The sequence below is a fragment of the Mobula hypostoma genome, chromosome X1, assembly GCF_963921235.1.
Source record: "Mobula hypostoma chromosome X1, sMobHyp1.1, whole genome shotgun sequence".
NCBI classification, from domain to species: domain Eukaryota; kingdom Metazoa; phylum Chordata; class Chondrichthyes; order Myliobatiformes; family Myliobatidae; genus Mobula; species Mobula hypostoma.
In genome coordinates this window covers 63735319-63754315 of record NC_086128.1, presented here as the reverse complement: position 1 = coordinate 63754315, position 18997 = coordinate 63735319, and the positions used below count along the sequence as shown (strand labels likewise).

Genomic DNA, 18997 nt, shown 5'->3' with positions numbered 1-18997 from the left:
GGTGGGGGGACACGGAGGATGGAAGAGACTTGGGGAAGGGTGGGGGGACACGGAGGATGGAAGAGACTTGGGGAAGGGTGGGGGGACACGGAGGATGGAAGAGACTTGGGGAAGGGTGGGGGGACACGGAGGATGGAAGAGACTTGGGGAAGGGTGGGGGGACACGGAGGATGGAAGAGACTTGGGGAAGGGTGGGGGGACACGGAGGATGGAAGAGACTTGGGGAAGGGTGGGGGGACGTGGAGGATGGAAGAGACTTGGGGAAGGGTGGGGGGACACGGAGGATGGAAGAGACTTGGGGAAGGGTGGGGGGACGTGGAGGATGGAAGAGACTTGGGGAAGGGTGGGGGGACACGGAGGATGGAAGAGACTTGGGGAAGGGTGGGGGGACACGGAGGATGGAAGAGACTTGGGGAAGGGTGGGGGGACACGGAGGATGGAAGAGACTTGGGGAAGGGTGGGGGGACACGGAGGATGGAAGAGACTTGGGGAAGGGTGGGGGGACACGGAGGATGGAAGAGACTTGGGGAAGGGTGGGGGGACACGGAGGATGGAAGAGACTTGGGGAAGGGTGGGGGGACACGGAGGATGGAAGAGACTTGGGGAAGGGTGGGGGGACACGGAGGATGGAAGAGACTTGGGGAAGGGTGGGGGGACACGGAGGATGGAAGAGACTTGGGGAAGGGTGGGGGGACACGGAGGATGGAAGAGACTTGGGGAAGGGTGGGGGGACACGGAGGATGGAAGAGACTTGGGGAAGGGTGGGGGGACACGGAGGATGGAAGAGACTTGGGGAAGGGTGGGGGGACACGGAGGATGGAAGAGACTTGGGGAAGGGTGGGGGGACACGGAGGATGGAAGAGACTTGGGGAAGGGTGGGGGGACACGGAGGATGGAAGAGACTTGGGGAAGGGTGGGGGGACACGGAGGATGGAAGAGACTTGGGGAAGGGTGGGGGGACACGGAGGATGGAAGAGACTTGGGGAAGGGTGGGGGGACAGGAGGATGGAAGAGACTTGGGGAAGGGTGGGGGGACACGGAGGATGGAAGAGACTTGGGGAAGGGTGGGGGGACGTGGAGGATGGAAGAGACTTGGGGAAGGGTGGGGGGACACGGAGGATGGAAGAGACTTGGGGAAGGGTGGGGGGACACGGAGGATGGAAGAGACTTGGGGAAGGGTGGGGGGACGGAGGATGGAAGAGACTTGGGGAAGGGTGGGGGGACACGGAGGATGGAAGAGACTTGGGGAAGGGTGGGGGGACACGGAGGATGGAAGAGACTTGGGGAAGGGTGGGGGGACACGGAGGATGGAAGAGACTTGGGGAAGGGTGGGGGGACACGGAGGATGGAAGAGACTTGGGGAAGGGTGGGGGGACACGGAGGATGGAAGAGACTTGGGGAAGGGTGGGGGGACACGGAGGATGGAAGAGACTTGGGGAAGGGTGGGGGGACACGGAGGATGGAAGAGACTTGGGGAAGGGTGGGGGGACACGGAGGATGGAAGAGACTTGGGGAAGGGTGGGGGGACACGGAGGATGGAAGAGACTTGGGGAAGGGTGGGGGGACACGGAGGATGGAAGAGACTTGGGGAAGGGTGGGGGGACACGGAGGATGGAAGAGACTTGGGGAAGGGTGGGGGGACGTGGAGGATGGAAGAGACTTGGGGAAGGGTGGGGGGACACGGAGGATGGAAGAGACTTGGGGAAGGGTGGGGGGACACGGAGGATGGAAGAGACTTGGGGAAGGGTGGGGGGACGTGGAGGATGGAAGAGACTTGGGGAAGGGTGGGGGGACACGGAGGATGGAAGAGACTTGGGGAAGGGTGGGGGGACACGGAGGATGGAAGAGACTTGGGGAAGGGTGGGGGGACACGGAGGATGGAAGAGACTTGGGGAAGGGTGGGGGAAGGGGATGGGGACTTGGGGAAGGGTGGGGGGAGGAGGATGGAAGAGACTTGGGGAAGGGTGGGGGGACACGGAGGATGGAAGAGACTTGGGGAAGGGTGGGGGACGGAGGATGGAAGAGACTTGGGGAGGGTGGGGGAAGGGTGGGAGACTTGGGAGGGTGGGAACGGAGGATGGAAGAGACTTGGGGAAGGGTGGGGGGACGGAGGATGGAAGAGACTTGGGGAAGGGTGGGGGGACACGGAGGATGGAAGAGACTTGGGGAAGGGTGGGGGGACACGGAGGATGGAAGAGACTTGGGGAAGGGTGGGGGGACGTGGAGGATGGAAGAGACTTGGGGAAGGGTGGGGGGACACGGAGGATGGAAGAGACTTGGGGAAGGGTGGGGGGACACGGAGGATGGAAGAGACTTGGGGAAGGGTGGGGGGACACGGAGGATGGAAGAGACTTGGGGAAGGGTGGGGGGACACGGAGGATGGAAGAGACTTGGGGAAGGGTGGGGGGACACGGAGGATGGAAGAGACTTGGGGAAGGGTGGGGGGACACGGAGGATGGAAGAGACTTGGGGAAGGGTGGGGGGACACGGAGGATGGAAGAGACTTGGGGAAGGGTGGGGGGACACGGAGGATGGAAGAGACTTGGGGAAGGGTGGGGGGACACGGAGGATGGAAGAGACTTGGGGAAGGGTGGGGGGACACGGAGGATGGAAGAGACTTGGGGAAGGGTGGGGGGACACGGAGGATGGAAGAGACTTGGGGAAGGGTGGGGGGACACGGAGGATGGAAGAGACTTGGGGAAGGGTGGGGGGACACGGAGGATGGAAGAGACTTGGGGAAGGGTGGGGGGACACGGAGGATGGAAGAGACTTGGGGAAGGGTGGGGGGACACGGAGGATGGAAGAGACTTGGGGAAGGGTGGGGGGACGGAGGATGGAAGAGACTTGGGGAAGGGTGGGGGGACACGGAGGATGGAAGAGACTTGGGGAAGGGTGGGGGGACACGGAGGATGGAAGAGACTTGGGGAAGGGTGGGGGGACACGGAGGATGGAAGAGACTTGGGGAAGGGTGGGGGACACGGAGGATGGAAGAGACTTGGGGAAGGGTGGGGGGACACGGAGGATGGAAGAGATGCTTGGGGAGGGGTGGGGGGACACGGAGGATGGAAGAGACTTGGGGAGGGGTGGGGGGACGTGGAGGATGGAAGAGACTTGGGGAAGGGTGGGGGGACACGGAGGATGGAAGAGACTTGGGGAAGGGTGGGGGGACGTGGAGGATGGAAGAGACTTGGGGAAGGGTGGGGGGACACGGAGGATGGAAGAGACTTGGGGAAGGGTGGGGGGACGTGGAGGATGGAAGAGACTTGGGGAAGGGTGGGGGGACGTGGAGGATGGAAGAGACTTGGGGAGGGGTGGGGGGACACGGAGGATGGAAGAGACTTGGGGAAGGGTGGGGGGACGTGGAGGATGGAAGAGACTTGGGGAAGGGTGGGGGGACACGGAGGATGGAAGAGACTTGGGGAAGGGTGGGGGGACACGGAGGATGGAAGAGACTTGGGGAAGGGTGGGGGGACACGGAGGATGGAAGAGACTTGGGGAGGGGTGGGGGGACACGGAGGATGGAAGAGGCTTGGGGAAGGGTGGGGGGACACGGAGGATGGAAGAGACTTGGGGAAGGGTGGGGGGACGTGGAGGATGGAAGAGACTTGGGGAAGGGTGGGGGGACACGGAGGATGGAAGAGACTTGGGGAAGGGGTGGGGGGACACGGAGGATGGAAGAGACTTGGGGAAGGGTGGGGGACACGGAGGATGGAAGAGACTTGGGGAAGGGTGGGGGGACACGGAGGATGGAAGAGACTTGGGGAAGGGTGGGGGGACACGGAGGATGGAAGAGACTTGGGGAGGGGTGGGGGGACGTGGAGGATGGAAGAGACTTGGGGAAGGGTGGGGGGACACGGAGGATGGAAGAGACTTGGGGAAGGGTGGGGGGACGTGGAGGATGGAAGAGACTTGGGGAAGGGTGGGGGACGTGGAGGATGGAAGAGACTTGGGGAAGGGTGGGGGGACGCACAGATCTCTCACCTGGGCCGGGCAGGCGGCCTCGCACAGTTTGCAGGCGATACACCGCTCTTCCCCCGAGGGGTAACGGCGCAGCGCGTGCTCCCCCCGAAACCGCGGGCTCAGGGGGCCCTTCTCGAAGGGGTAGTTGATGGTGGCTGGCTCCCGGAACAGGTAGCTGAGGGTCATGGCCAGGCCTGGAGGCGTTGGAGAGGGAGAGAGAGGAGGGGGGAGGAGAGGGGGGGGAGGAGGAGGGGGGGGAGGAGGAGAGGGGGGAGGAGGAGAGGGGGGAGGAGGAGAGGGGGGGAGGAGGAGAGGGGGGAGGAGGAGAGGGGGGGAGGAGGAGAGGGGGGGAGGAGAGGGGGGAGGAGAGGGGGGAGGCGAGGGGGAGGCGAGGGGGGGAGGAGAGGGGGGGGAGAGGGGGAGGAGAGGGGGGGAGGGGGGGAGGTGGGGGGGAGGCGGGGGGGGGAGGAGGGGGAGGAGAGGGGGAGGAGAGGGGGGAGGAGAGGGGGGAGGAGAGGGGGGAGAGAGGGGGAGGAGAGAGGGGGAGGAGAGGGGGGGGCGAGGGGGGAGGCGAGGGGGGAGGCGAGGGGGGAGGCGAGGGGGGAGGCGAGGGGGGAGGCGAGGGGGGAGGCGAGGGGGGAGGAGAGGGGGGAGGAGAGGGGGGAGGAGAGGGGGAGGAGAGGGGGAGGAGAGGGGGAGGAGAGGGGGGAGGAGAGGGGGAGGAGAGGGGGAGGAGAGGGGGGAGGAGAGGGGGGAGGAGAGGGGGAGGAGAGGGGGGAGGAGAGGGGGGAGGAGGGGGGGAGGAGAGGGGGGAGGAGAGGGGGGAGGAGAGGGGGGAGGAGAGGGGGAGGAGAGGGGGAGGAGGGGGGAGTGAGGAGGGGAGGGGGGAGCAGGAGGGAGAGAGGGGGGAGGCAGGGAGGGAGGGAGGAGAGAGAGAAGGAGGGAGAGAGAGAAGGAGGGAGAGAAAGGAAGGAGAGAGAGAGTGTGGCAGTGTGGGGGGGGGGAGGACAGGGAGATGAGAAATTATTAGCAAACCGTGACCCTCCCCTCCCCACACCAGCGATCGACCCGTCTCCCCCCCCACGCTGGCCAGCTTGCCCCCCGCCTGGACACTCACCCCGGAAAAGCTCGGTCCAGAACAGCGTCTGAGCTGCGTTGTCGGTCAGCGCCTGCAGGTCGGTGGGATCCTCCCTCTCGTTGACGAACTCTGTCGGGAGACAGGAGGGGCTGACAGTCGTCATTGGGTCTCAGCATCCCCTCCTCCGGCCGACCCCCCCCCCACCCCCGGGTCTGACCTCGTAGACGCCACAGTGAAGAGCGCTCACCGATGCCCGCCACATCGTCGGGAGGCCGAACAAATTCGCCACCTTCCCCTCCGACCCCGCAGCCGCTCGGACCGTCGGAGAGCGGAGTGCATCCTGCCTGACGGACACAGACACAACACGGTACGTGACGGAAACGGGGCGGATGCTGTCTACACTTCCCCGTCTCAAAGCTCAGAGTAAATTCACTGTCAAAGGAGCAACAGGACAAGCAATAAAACCCCCGAGAGTCACTTCATAGTCATAGTCATAGCCTATATGAGTGGGTTGGCAAGTTTGCAGACGACACAAGGGTTGGCGGTGTTGTAGATAGTGTAGAGGATTGTCAAAGATTGCAGAGAGACATTGATAGGATGCAGAAGTGGGCTGAGAAGTGGCAGATGGAGTTCAACCCGGAGAAGTGTGAGGTGGTACACTTTGGAAGGACAAACTCCAAGACAGAGTACAAAGTAAATGGCAGGGTACTTGGTAGTGTGGAGGAGCAGAGGGATCTGGGGGTACATGTCCACAGATCCCTGAAAGTTGCCTCACAGGTGGATAGGGTAGTTAAGAAAGCTTATGGGGTGTTAGCTTTCATAAGTTGAGGGATAGAGTTTAAGAGTCGCGAGGTAATGATGCAGCTCTATAAAACTCTGGTTAGGTCACACTTGGAGTACTGTGTCCAGTTCTGGTCACCTCACTATAGGAAGGATGTGGAAGCATTGGAAAGGGTACAGAGGAGATTTACCAGGATGCTGCCTGGATTAGAGACCATGTTCATAAGACCATAAGATAGAGGAGCAGAAGTAGGCCATTCGGCCCATCGAGTCTGCTCCGCCATTCAATCATGAGCTGATCCAATTCTTCCAGCCATCCCCACTCCCCTGGTTTCCCTTTATACCCATTGATGCCCTGGCTAATCAAGAACCTATCTATCTCTGCCTTAAATGCACCCAAAGACTCCACAGCCACTCGTAGCAACAAATTCCACAGATATACCACCCTCTGACGAAAATAATTTCTCCCCATCTCAGTTCTAAATGGACGTTCTTCAATCCCGAAGTCATGCCCTCTTGTCCTAGACTCCCCAACCACGGGAAATAACTTTGTCATATCTGAGCCTTACATCTGTGGTGGGAAAGCTGTTGGAAAAGATTCTTAGAGATAGGATCTCTGGGCATTTAGAGAATCATGGTCTGATCAGGGACAGTCAGCATGGCTTTGTGAAGGGCAAATCGTGTTTGACAAGCCTGATAGAGTTCTTTGACGAGGTGACCAGGCATATAAATGAGGGTAGTGCAGTGGATGTGATCTATATGGATTTTAGTAAGGCATTTGACAAGGTTCCACACGGTAGGCTTATTCAGAAAGTTAGAAGGCATGGGATCCGGGGAAGTTTGGCCAGGTGGATTCAGAATTGGCTTGCCTGCAGAAGGCAGAGGGTGGTGGTGGAGGGAGTACATTTGGATTGGAGGACTGTGACTAGTGGTGTCCCACAAGGATCTGTTCTGGGACCTCTACTTTTCGTGATTTTTACAAACGACCTGGATGTGGGGGTAGAAGGGTGGGTTGGCAAGTTTGCAGACGACACAAAGGTTGGTGGTGTTGTAGATAGTGTAGAGGATTGTGGAAGATTGCAGAGAGACATTGATAGGATGCAGAAGTGGGCTGAGAAGTGGCAGATCGAGTTCAACCCGGAGAAGTGTGAGGTGGTACACCTTGGAAGGACAAACTCCATGATAGAGGTGTACAAGATAATAAGAGGAATAGATAGAGTGGATAGCCAGCGCCTCTTCCCCAGGGCACCAATGCTCAATACAAGAGGACATGGCTTTAAGGTAAGGGGTGGGAAGTTGAAGGGGGATATTAGAGGAAGGTTTTTTACTCAGAGAGTGGTTGGTGCGTGGAATGCACTGCCTGAGTCAGTGGTGGAGGCAGATACACTAGTGAAGTTTAAGAGACTACTCGACAGGTATATGGAGGAATTTAAGGTGGGGGGTTATATGGGAGGCAGGGTTTGAGGGTCGACACAACATTGTGGGCCGACAGGCCTGTACTGTGCTGTACTATTCTATGTTCGATGTAACCTGTTCACGCCTTTTAACATTCGAATGTTTCTATGGGATCCCCCCTCATTCTCCTGAACTCCAGGGAATACAGCCCAAGAGCTGCCAGACATTCCTTGTACGATAACCCTCCCATTCCTGGAATCATTTTGTGAATCTTCTCTGTACCCTCTCCAACGTCAGCACATCCTTTCTAAAATAAGGAGCCCAAAACTGCCCACAGTACTCCAAGTGAGGTCTCACCAGTGCCTTATAGAGCCTCAACATCACATCCCTGCTCCTATACTCTACTCCTCTAGAAATGAATGCCAACATTGCATTCGCCTTCTTCACTACTGACTCAACCTGGAGGGTATCCTGCACAAGGACTCCTAAGTCCCTTTGCATCTCTGCATTTTGAATTCTCTCCCCATCTGAATAATAGTCTGCCAGTTTATTTCTTCTGCCAAAGTGCATGACCATACACTTTCCAACATTGTATTTCATTTGCCACTTCTTTACCCATTCCCCTAAGTCTCTCTGCAGGCTCTCTGTTTCCTCAATGCTACCCACTCCTCCACCTATCTTTGCATCATCAGCAAATTTAGCCACAAATCCATTAATACCATCGTCCAAATCATTGACATACATGGTAAAAAGCAGCAGTCCCAACACTGACCCCTGTGGAACTCCACTGGTAACCGGCAGCCGGCCAGAATAGGATCCCTTTATTCCCACTCTCTGTTTTCTGCCGACCAGCCAATGCTCCACCCACGCTGGTACCTTCCCTGTAATTCCACGGGCTCTTACCTTGCTAAACATCCTCATGTGGGGCACCTTGTCAAAGGCCTTCTGAAAATCCAAGTACATCACATCTACTGCATCTGCTTTGTCTACCCTGCTTGTAATTTCCTCAAAGAATTGCAGTCGGTTTGTCAGGCAGGATTTTCCTTTCAGGAAACGATGCTGGCTTGGGCCCATCTTGTCATGTGCCTCCAGGTACTCCGTAATCTCATCCCTAACAATCGATTCCAACAACTTCCCAACCACTGATGCCAGGCCTAACAGGTCTAGAGTTTCCTGTCTGCTGCCTCCTACCCATCTTAAATAGCGGAGTAACATTTGCAATTTTCCAAATGCCAGAATCTATCGATTCTTGAAATATCGTTGTTAATGCCTCCACAATCTCTCCAGCTACTTCCTTCAGAACCCGAGGGTGCATTCCATCAGGTCCAGGAGATTTATCCACCCTCAGACCATTAAGCTTCCTGAGCACCTTCTCAGTCGTAATTTTCACGGCACGCCGTAAGACTGTACCCGTTTAACCCCCCGGGCTTGAAGAACTCGGTTTTTATATTTCCACACTTACACATACAGATGGCTCCGCTAACCTGTTTGAGATAGCTGAATTTATATTGCTGTATTGGGTAGTTACTAATAAACGAGCGTTAGTTAACAGCGATACCAGACTCCAAAGGTGTTTTCCATTTCTGCCGGTTGTTTAACCCGTCACGGGGTACGTGACAGAACCTGTTGCAGGAGCGGCCCGAGGCAGCCGAGAGCTTCATAACCCTGCCACAGGACTTCCTGACCCTTGGACCCGATGCCCCGACTAGTGAAGGCAAAATAACCGCGCAAAACGCCGGGAGAGAGTAGACGGACGGCGCCTAGGGCCGCGAGACCAGAGTCCCGCTCGCTGGACCGTCCCGGCAACGTTTTCCCAACGCCCTCCGCCCTCGGCTCGAGCCGGACCAACCATCGCAGAGGCCGGCGGGTTGCTCTACCCCCACCCCCCCCCCCGCCGCCGCGTGAGTGGGGGGGGGGGTCCACTCACTGTAACTCCTGAGGCAGGGGGCGGTGGAGAGCTGACGCAGGGGCGGCGGGAACATCAACCGGGCTGCGGGAGGGAGAGAGAGAGAGAACGGAGTTAGTCACGGGATCGCGGAGACCCCCCGCCCCACCGCACCCAGCTCCCAAACTCAGCAGGACCGAGATGAGGGTTCCCGAGGGTGGGGTGGGGGGCTCCCCGGCCCAGCCCTCTTCAGCAGACGCGGGGAGGGCCGGCAACTTCCAATTCCTTCCCCTTATCGTTCCGCAGGACCCGTCCCACAAGTGTAAGAAGTTCTCGAAGATGCAACGCAAGATCGAAAACTCTGACAAACCTCTACAGATCTGTGCTGGGGAGAATATTGACTGGCTGCATCACAGCCTGGCACAGAAACACCAACGCCCTCGAATGGAAAATCCTACAGAAGGTCGTGGATACAGCCCAGTCCACCACGGGTAAACCCTCCCCGCCATTGAGCACATCGACACGAAACGCTGTCGTAAGAGATCTCCACCACTCCTTTCTCCCTGCTGCCATCAGGAAGAAGGTACAGGAGCCTCAGGACCCCCACCACCAGGTTCAGGGACAGTTATCACCCCTCTACCATCAGGAAGGAGGTACAGGAGCCTCAGGACCCACACCACCAGGTTCAGGGCCAGTTATCACCCCTCAACCATCAGGAAGGAGGTACAGGAGCCTCAGGACCCACACCAGCAGGTTCAGGAACATTTATCACCCCTCAACCATCAGGAAGGAGGTACAGGAGCCTCAGGACACCAGGTTCAGGGACAGTTATTACCCCTCAACCATCAGGAAGGAGGTACAGGAGCCTCAGGACCCACACCACCAGGTTCAGGGACAGTTATCACCCCTCAACCATCAGGAAGGAGGTCCAGGAGCCTCAGGACCCACACCACCAGGTTCAGGGACAGTTATTACCCCTCAACCATCAGGAAGGAGGTACAGGAGCCTCAGGACCCCCACCACCAGGTTCAGGGACAGTTATCACCCCTCAACCATCAGGAAGGAGGTACAGGAGCCTCAGGACACCAGGTTCAGGGACAGTTATTACCTCTCAACCATCAGGAAGAAGATACAGGAGCCTCAGGACCCACACCACCAGGTTCAGGAACAGTTATTACCCCTCAACCATCAGGAAGGAGGTACAGGAGCCTCAGGACCCACATTCAGGGACAGTTATTACCCCACAACCATCAGGAAGGAGGTACAGGAGCCTCAGGACCCACACCACCAGGTTCAGGGACAGTTATCACCCCTCAACCATCAGGAAGGAGGTACAGGAGCCTCAGGACACCAGGTTCAGGGACAGTTATTACCCCTCAACCATCAGGAAGGAGGTACAGGAGCCTCAGGACCCACACCACCAGGTTCAGGGACAGTTATTACCCGTCAACTATCAGTAAGGAGGTACAGGAGCCTCAGGACCCACACCACCGGGTTCAGGGACAGTCATCACCTCTCAACCATCAGGAAGGAGGTACAGGAGCCTCAGGACCCACACCACCAGGTTCAGGGACAGTTATCACCCCTCAACCATCAGGAAGGAGGTACAGGAGCCTCAGGACACCAGGTTCAGGGACAGTTATTACCCGTCAACCATCAGGAAGGAGGTACAGGAGCCTCAGGACCCACACCACCGGGTTCAGGGACAGTCATCACCTCTCAACCATCAGGAAGGAGGTACAGGAGCCTCAGGACCCACACCACCAGGTTCAGGGACAGTTATCACCCCTCAACCATCAGGAAGGAGGTACAGGAGCCTCAGGACACCAGGTTCAGGGACAGTTATTACCCGTCAACCATCAGGAAGGAGGTACAGGAGCCTCAGGACCCACACCACCAAGTTCAGGGACAGTTATTACCCCACAACCATCAGGAAGGAGGTACAGGAGCCTCAGGACCCACACCACCAGGTTCAGGGACAGTTATTACCCCTCAACCATCAGGAAGGAGGTACAGGAGCCTCAGGACCCACACCACCAGGTTCAGGGACAGTTATTACCCCTAAACCATCAGGAAGGAGGTACAGGAGCCTCAGGACCCACACCACCAGGTTCAGGGACAGTTATCACCCGTCAACCATCAGGAAGGAGGTCCAGGAGCCTCAGGACTCACACCAGCAGGTTCAGGAACATTTATCGCCCCTCAACCATCAGGAAGGAGGTGCAGGAGCCTCAGGACCCACACCACCAGGTTCAGGGACAGTTATTACCCCTCAACCATCAGGAAGGAGGTACAGGAGCCTCAGGACCCCCACCACCAGGTTCAGGGACAGTTATCACCCCTCAACCATCAGGAAGGAGGTACAGGAGCCTCAGGACCCACACCACCAAGTTCAGGGACAGTTATTACCCGTCAACCATCAGGAAGGAGGTACAGGAGCCTCAGGACCCACACCACCAAGTTCGGGGACAGTTATTACCCCACAACCATCAGGAAGGAGGTACAGGAGCCTCAGGACCCACACCACCAGGTTCAGGGACAGTTATTACCCCTCAACCATCAGGAAGGAGGTACAGGAGCCTCAGGACCCACACCACCAGGTTCAGGGACAGTTATCACCCCTCAACCATCAGGAAGGAGGTACAGGAGCCTCAGGACCCACACCACCAGGTTCAGGGACAGTTATTACCCCACAACCATCAGGAAGGAGGTAGAGGAGCCTCAGGACCCACACCACCAGGTTCAGGGACAGTTATCACCCCTCAACCATCAGGAAGGAGGTACAGGAGCCTCAGGACACCAGGTTCAGGGACAGTTATCACCCCTCAACCATCAGGAAGGAGGTACAGGAGCCTCAGGACCCACACCACCAGGTTCAGGGACAGTTATCACCCCCTCAACCATCAGGCTCCTGAACCAGAGGGGACAACTTCCCTCAACTTCACTTGCCCCAGTGCTGAACTGTACCCACAACCTATGGACTCTCTGTCAGGGACCCTTCATCTCACGTTCTCGATATTTATTATTTATTTATTATTATTTCCTTCTGTCTGCGCAGTTTGTCGCCTTTGGCACCCTGGGTCAATGGTTCTATTACAGATTTACCGAGAATGACTGCAGGAAAATGGATGGCAGGTGCTGAGATGTACTTTATAATAACTTTACTCTGATCTTCGAACTGGGATTTTATGTTGAATTTGGATGAGATCTGGAGTATTCAGTGCAGTTTGGCCCGCTCTGTTACAGGAAGGTTCGTAAGATAGAGAGGGCACAGGAACGATTCAGGCAGATGTCGCTGGGACTCGAGGGATTGAGTTACGGAGAGAGGTCGGGCAGGTTGGGGACTTTATTCCTTGGAGCGTAGGGGTGACCTTACAGAGGTGTGTAAAACCACGAGGGGCACAGATAGGGTGAACGAGCACAGTCTTTTCCCCAGGGTCGGGGAATCGAGAACCAGAGGGCACAGGTTTAAGGTGAGAGGGAGAGAGATTTAATAGGGACCCGAGGAGCAACTGTTTCACCCAGAGGGTGGTCCGTCTGTGGAATGAGCTGCCTGGGGAAGTGGTCGAGGCAGGTACATTAACGACCCTCGGACAGGGACACGGATAGGGAAGGTTTAGAGGGATACGGTGGTCCGTCTGTGGAATTTGCTGCCGGAGGAGTGGTCGAGGCAGGTACATTAACGACCCTCGGACAGGGACACGGATAGGGAAGGTTTAGAGGGATACGGTGGTCCGTCTGTGGAAGGAGCTGCCGGGGGAAGTGGTCGAGGCAGGTACATTAACGACCCTCGGACAGGGACATGGATAGGAGAGGTTTAGAGGGATACGGTGGTCCGTCTGTGGAAGGAGCTGCCGGGGGAAGTGGTCGAGGCAGGGACATTAACGACCCTCGGACAGGGACACGGATAGGAAAGGTTTAGAGGGATACGGTGGTCCGTCTGTGGAAGGAGCTGCCGGGGGAAGTGGTCGAGGCAGGTACATTAACGACACTCGGACAGGGACACGGATAGGGAAGGTTTAGAGGGATACGGTGGTCCGTCTGTGGAAGGAGCTGCCGGGGGAAGTGGTCGAGGCAGGTACATTAACGACACTCGGACAGGGACACGGATAGGGAAGGTTTAGAGGGATATGGTGGTCCGTCTGTGGAAGGAGCTGCCGGGGGAAGTGGTCGAGGCAGGTACATTAACGACACTCGGACAGGGACACAGATAGGAAAGGTTTAGAGGGATACGGTGGTCCATCTGTGGAATGAGCTGCCGGGGGAAGTGGTCGAGGCAGGTACATTAACGACCCTCGGACAGGGACACGGATAGGGAAGGTTTAGAGGGATACGGTGGTCCGTCTGTGGAAGGAGCTGCCTGGGGAAGTGGTCGAGGCAGGGACATTAACGACACTCGGAGAGGGACACGGATAGGAGAGGTTTAGAGGGATACGGTGGTCCGTCTGTGGAAGGAGCTGCCGGGGGAAGTGGTCGAGGCAGGTACGTGAACGACACTAGAACAAGGACATTCATGGGCAGAGGGGCCGGGCTCGGAGAGGGAACCGGGCGGTAGTGTCAATGGGGGGGGGGGGGTAGTGTCAGCAGGGACAGGTCGGGCGAATGGACTCACCCTGAGCCGCAGTTCTGCACGCCAATCTCAGGGCCGACATGGTGCCTGTGGACACAGGAGAGGGTCAGGCAGGGACGTGACCCCCCAGACTCCCCCCGCCTCACCGTCCACCCTCCCTCCTCCTCCCAAACTCACCCACGTTCCCTCTCCCTCCCTCAAAAACTCTTTCCCACAACCCCCAGCCTGTCCCTCCCACTTCCTTCCCCTCACCCTACCTCTCCCTCCTCCCTCACCTGCCCTCTCCCTCCTCCCTCACCTTCCCTCTCTCCCTCCCCGTCCACCCTCCCTCCTCCTCCCAAACTCACCCACGTTCCCTCTCCCTCCCTCAAAATCAACCCCCACAAGACCCTTCCTGTCCCTCCCACTTCCTTCCCCTCACCCTACCTCTCTCCCTCCTCCCTCACCTTCCCTCTCCCCTTCCTCCCTCACCTGCCCTCTCCCTCCTCCCTCACCTTCCCTCTCTCCCTCCCCGTCCACCCTCCCTCCTCCTCCCAAACTCACCCACGTTCCCTCTCCCTCCCTCAAAATCAACCCCCACAAGACCCTTCCTGTCCCTCCCACTTCCTTCCCCTCACCCTACCTCTCTCCCTCCTCCCTCACCTTCCCTCTCCCCTTCCTCCCTCACCTACCCTATCCCTCCTCCCTCTCCTTCCTCCCACTCCTTCCCTCTCCCTCCACCCCAACACTACTCCCTCACCTACCCTCTCCCTCCTACTCCATCCCTAGCTCTCCCTCCTCCCTCACCTTCCCTATCTCACCTCCCTCAGCTTCCTTCTCCCTACTCCCTCACCTTCCCTATCTCTCCTCCCTCCCACTCCTTCCTCCCTCACCCTCACCTTCCCTATCTCTCCTCCCTCTCACTCCTTCCCTCTCCCTCACCTATGCTCTCCCTCCCCCTCACACTCCACTCTGCACTTTCTCCCTCACCCTCCACTCCCTACCCTCACACCCCTTCCTCCTCTTTACCTTCCCCCTCACACTCCATCCCGTTCCTCCTCTCTCACCTTCCATTTCCCTCCCAATCCCACTCTGTCCCCATTCCTCTCCCTCCCCCTCCCTCCCTCTCCCTCACTCCCCCCTCCCTCCCTCCCCCTCCCTCTCCCCCTTCCCTCCCTCCCTCCTCTCCCTCCCTCCCTCTCCCCTCTCCCTCCCTCCTCCATCCCTCTCTCTCCCCCTCCCTCCTCCATCCCTCCCTCTCCCCCTCCCTCCCTCCTCCATCCCTCTCCCCTCTCCATCCCTCCCTCTCCCCCTCCCTCCCTCCTCCTTCCCTCTCCCTCCCTCCCTCCTCCTCCCTCTCCCTCCCTCCCTCCTCCATCCCTCTCCCTCCCTCCCTCTCCCTCCCTCCTCCATCCCTCTCCCTCTCGCTCCCCTCTCCCTCCCTCTCTCTCCCCTCTCCCCCCCTCCTCCATCCCTCTCCCTCCCTCCCTCCCTCTCCCCCTCCCTCCCTCCTCCATCCCTCTCCCTCTCCCTCCCTCCCTCTCCCTCCCTCCTCCATCCCTCTCCCTCTCGCTCCCCTCTCCCTCCCTCCTCCATCCCTCTCCCTCCCTCTCCCCCTCCCTCCCTCCCTCTCCCCCTCCCTCCTCCATCCCTCTCCCTCCCTCTCTCCTCTCCCTCCCTCCTCCATCCCTCTCCCCCTCCCTCCCTCCCTCTCCCTCTCCCCCTCCCTCCTCCATCCCTCTCCCTCCCTCTCTCCTCTCCCTCCCTCCTCCATCCCTCTCCCTCCCTCCCTCTCCCTCTCCCCCTCCCTCCTCCATCCCTCTCCCTCCCTCCTCCATCCCTCTCCCTCCCTCCTCCATCCCTCTCCCTCCCTCTCCCTCTCCCCCTCCCTCCTCCATCCCTCTCCCTCCCTCTCCCCCTCCCTCCCTCCCTCTCCCTCTCCCCCTCCCTCCTCCATCCCTCTCCCTCTCCCCCTCCCTCCCTCCTCCATCCCTCTCCCTCCCTCCCTCTCCCTCCCTCCTCCATCCCTCTCCCTCTCGCTCCCCTCTCCCTCCCTCCTCCATCCCTCTCCCCCTCCCTCCCTCCCTCTCCCTCTCTCCTCCATCCCTCTCCCTCTCGCTCCCCTCTCCCTCCCTCCTCCATCCCTCTCCCTCCCTCTCCCCCTCCCTCCCTCCCTCTCCCCCTCCCTCCTCCATCCCTCTCCCTCTCCCCCTCCCTGCCCTCTCCCTCCATCCCTCTCCCTCCCTCTCTCCTCTCCCCTCTCCCTCCCTCCTCCATCCGTCTCCCCCTCCCTCCATCCCTCTCCCCCTCCCTCCCCTCTCCCTCCATCCCTCTCCCTCCCTCTCTCCTCTCCCCTCTCCCTCCCTCCTCCATCCGTCTCCCCCTCCCTCCATCCCTCTCCCTCTCCCTCTCCCTCTCTCTCCCTCCCTCTCCCGCTCCCTCCCTCCTCCCTCCCTCTCCCTCCCTCTCCCTCTCCTTCCCCCCTCCCTCCCTCTCCCTCTCCTTCCCCCCCTCCCTCCCTCTCCCTCCCTCTCCTTCCCCCCTCCCTCCCCCTCCCTCTCCCTCTCCGTCCCCCCCTCCCTCCCTCTCCATCCCTCTCCCTCTCTCTCCATCCCTCTCCCTCTCCTTCCCCCCCTCCCTCCCTCTCCCTCCCCCCTCCCTCCCTCTCCCTCTCCTTCCCCCCCTCCCTCCCTCTCCCTCTCCTTCCCCCCCTCCCTCCCTCTCCCTCCCTCTCCTTCCCCCCCTCCCTCCCTCTCCCTCTCCTTCCCCCCCTCCCTCCCTCTCCCTCCCTCTCCCTCTCCTTCCCCCCCTCCCTCCCTCTCCCTCCCCCCTCCCTCCCTCTCCCTCCCCCCTCCCTCCCCTCTCCTTCCCCCCCTCCCTCCCTCTCCCTCCCCCCTCCCTCCCTCTCCCTCTCCTTCCCCCCCTCCCTCCCTCTCCCTCCCCCCTCCCTCCCTCTCCCTCCCCCCTCCCTCCCTCTCCCTCCCCTCCCCCCTCTCCCGCTCCCTCCCTCCTCCATCCCTCTCCCTCCCTCTCCTTCCCCCCCTCTCCATCCCTCTCCCTCCCTCTCCCCCCCTCTCTCTCTCCCCCTCCCTCTTCCTCCCTCTCCCTCTCCTTCCCCCCCTCCCTCTCCCTCCCCCCTCCCTCCCTCTCCCTCCCCCTCCCTCCCCCTCCCTCCCTCCCCCCTCCCTCCCTCTCCCTCTCCTTCCCCCTCCCTCCCTCTCCCTCCCCCCTCCCTCCCCTCCCCCCTCTCCCGCTCCCTCCCTCCTCCATCCCTCTCCCTCCCTCTCCCTCTCCTTCCCCCCCTCCATCCCTCTCCCTCCCCCCCCCCTCCATCCCTCTCCCTCTCCTTCCCCCCCTCCCTCCCTCTCCTTCCCCCCTCCCTCCCTCTCCCTCCCCCCTCCCTCCCTCTCCCTCCCCCCTCCCTCCCTCTCCCTCCCCCCCCCCCCTCCCTCTCCCTCTCCTTCCCCCCCTCCCTCCCTCTCCTTCCCCCCTCCCTCCCTCTCCCTCCCTCTCCCTCTCCTTCCCCCCTCCCTCCCTCTCCCTCCCCCCTCCCTCCCTCTCCCTCCCCCTCCCTCCCTCTCCCCCCTCCTTCCCTCTCCCTCCCTCCCCCCTCCCTCCCTCTCCCCCCTCCTTCCCTCTCCCTCCCTCCCCCCTCCCCCTCCCCCTCCCTCCCCTCCCCTCCCTCTCCGTCCCCCTCCCTCCCCCTCCCTCTCCCTCCCTCCTCCCTCCCCCTCCCTCTCCCTCCCCCCTCCCTCCTCCCTCCCTCTCCCCTCCCCCTCCCCTCCCTCCTCCCTCCCCCTCCCCTTCCCTCCCTCTCCTCCCTCCCCCTCCCTCTCCCTCCCCCTCTCCCTCCCCCTCTCCCTCCCTCCCTCTCCCTCCCTCCTCCCTCCCCCTCTCCCTCCCCTTCCCTCCCTCTCCCTCCCCTTCCCTCCCTCTCCCTCCCCCTCCCTCCCTCCCTCTCCCTCCCTCCCTCTCCCTCTCCCTCCCCCTCTCCCTCCCTCCCTCTCCCTCTCCCTCCCTCTCCCTCCTCCCTCCCCCTCTCCCTCCCCCTCCCTCCCCTTCCCTCCCTCCCCCTCCCCCTCTCCCTCCCTCCCCTTCCCTCCCTCTCCCTCCCCTTCCCTCCCTCCCCCTCCCTCTCCCTCCCCCTCTCCCTCCCTTCCTCCCTCTCCCTCCCTCCCTCTCCCTCTCCCTCCCTCCCTCTCCCTCCCCCTCTCCCTCCCTCCCTCTCCCTCTCCCTCCCTCTCCCTCTCCCCTCTCCCTCCCTCCCCCCTCTCCCTCCCTCTCCCTCTCCCTCCGCCTCTCCCTCCCTCTCCCTCTCCCTCCCCCCTCCCTCCCTCTCCCCTCCCCTCCCTCCCCTTCCCTCCCTCTCCCTCCCTCCCTCTCCCTCCCCCTCTCCCTCCCTCCCTCCCTCTCCCTCCCTCCCTCCCTCCCTCTCCCTCCCTCCCTCTCCCTCTCCCTCCCTCCCTCTCCCTCCTCCCTCCCCCTCTCCCTCCCTCCCCTTCCCTCCCTCTCCCTCCCCTTCCCTCCCTCCCCCTCCCTCTCCCTCCCTCTCCCTCTCCCTCCCTCCCTCCCTCTCCCTCCCTCTCCCTCTCCCTCCCCCTCTCCCTCCCTCCCTCTCCTCCTCCCCCTCCCCTCCCTCTCCCTCCTCCCTCCCCCTCTCCCTCCCCCTCCCTCCCCTTCCCTCCCTCTCCCTCCCCTTCCCTCCCTCCCCCTCCCTCTCCCTCCCCCTCTCCCTCCCTCCCCTTCCCTCCCTCTCCCTCCCCTTCCCTCCCTCCCCCTCTCCCTCCCCCTCTCCCTCCCTTCCTCCCTCTCCCTCCCTCCCTCTCCCTCTCCCTCCCTCCCTCTCCCTCTCCCTCCCTCCCTCTCCCTCTCCCTCCCTCTCCCTCTCCCTCCCCCCTCTCCCTCCCTCCCCCCTCTCCCTCCCTCCCCCCTCTCCCTCCCTCTCCCTCTCCCTCTCCCTCCCCCTCTCCCTCCCTCTCCCTCCCCCCTCCCTCTCCCTCTCCCTCCCTCTCCCTCCCCCTCCCTCCCTCCCCCTCTCCCTCCCTCTCCCTCTCCCTCTCCCTCCTCCCACTCCAAATCCCTCTCTTCCCTCTCTTTACCCACTTGTCCTTCACTGAGGGCCCGCCACCGGATGTGACGCAGCACGCCGACTGGTGTGGGGGAATAAGAGGTCCGCCGACGTCGGTGCGGGGCGGAAATACGGCTAGAAAACGGCGGGGATCAGGTCGGCACGGCTCGGAAGTGACGATAGGCAGCGTGGGTGGCGGTAGAGGGCAGTGTAATGGGGCGGAAGTAACGGCACTGAACCAAGCGTTGTCAGCAAGGGGGAGGGAGAGAGGGGCGGAAGTGA

At 60.9% G+C, this 18997-nt stretch overlaps 1 protein-coding gene across 1 annotated transcript in view; it reads right to left on the bottom strand.

Moving 5' to 3' along the window:
• The window catches only part of LOC134340448 (NADH-ubiquinone oxidoreductase subunit 8-like), a 45966-nt gene extending 27172 nt beyond the window's left edge, over positions 1–18794 (bottom strand). Inside the window, exons 1-5 of the mRNA XM_063037692.1 lie at positions 18747–18794; positions 13711–13755; positions 9141–9203; positions 5078–5167; positions 3982–4154 (exon numbers count right to left, since the gene is read on the bottom strand). Coding sequence (XP_062893762.1) covers positions 3982–4154; positions 5078–5167; positions 9141–9203; positions 13711–13750 — 366 coding nt within the window. The 5' untranslated portion in view covers positions 13751–13755; positions 18747–18794. The remainder of the gene's footprint in view (positions 1–3981; positions 4155–5077; positions 5168–9140; positions 9204–13710; positions 13756–18746) is intronic.
• Between the last annotated feature and the right edge of the window lie 203 nt (positions 18795–18997).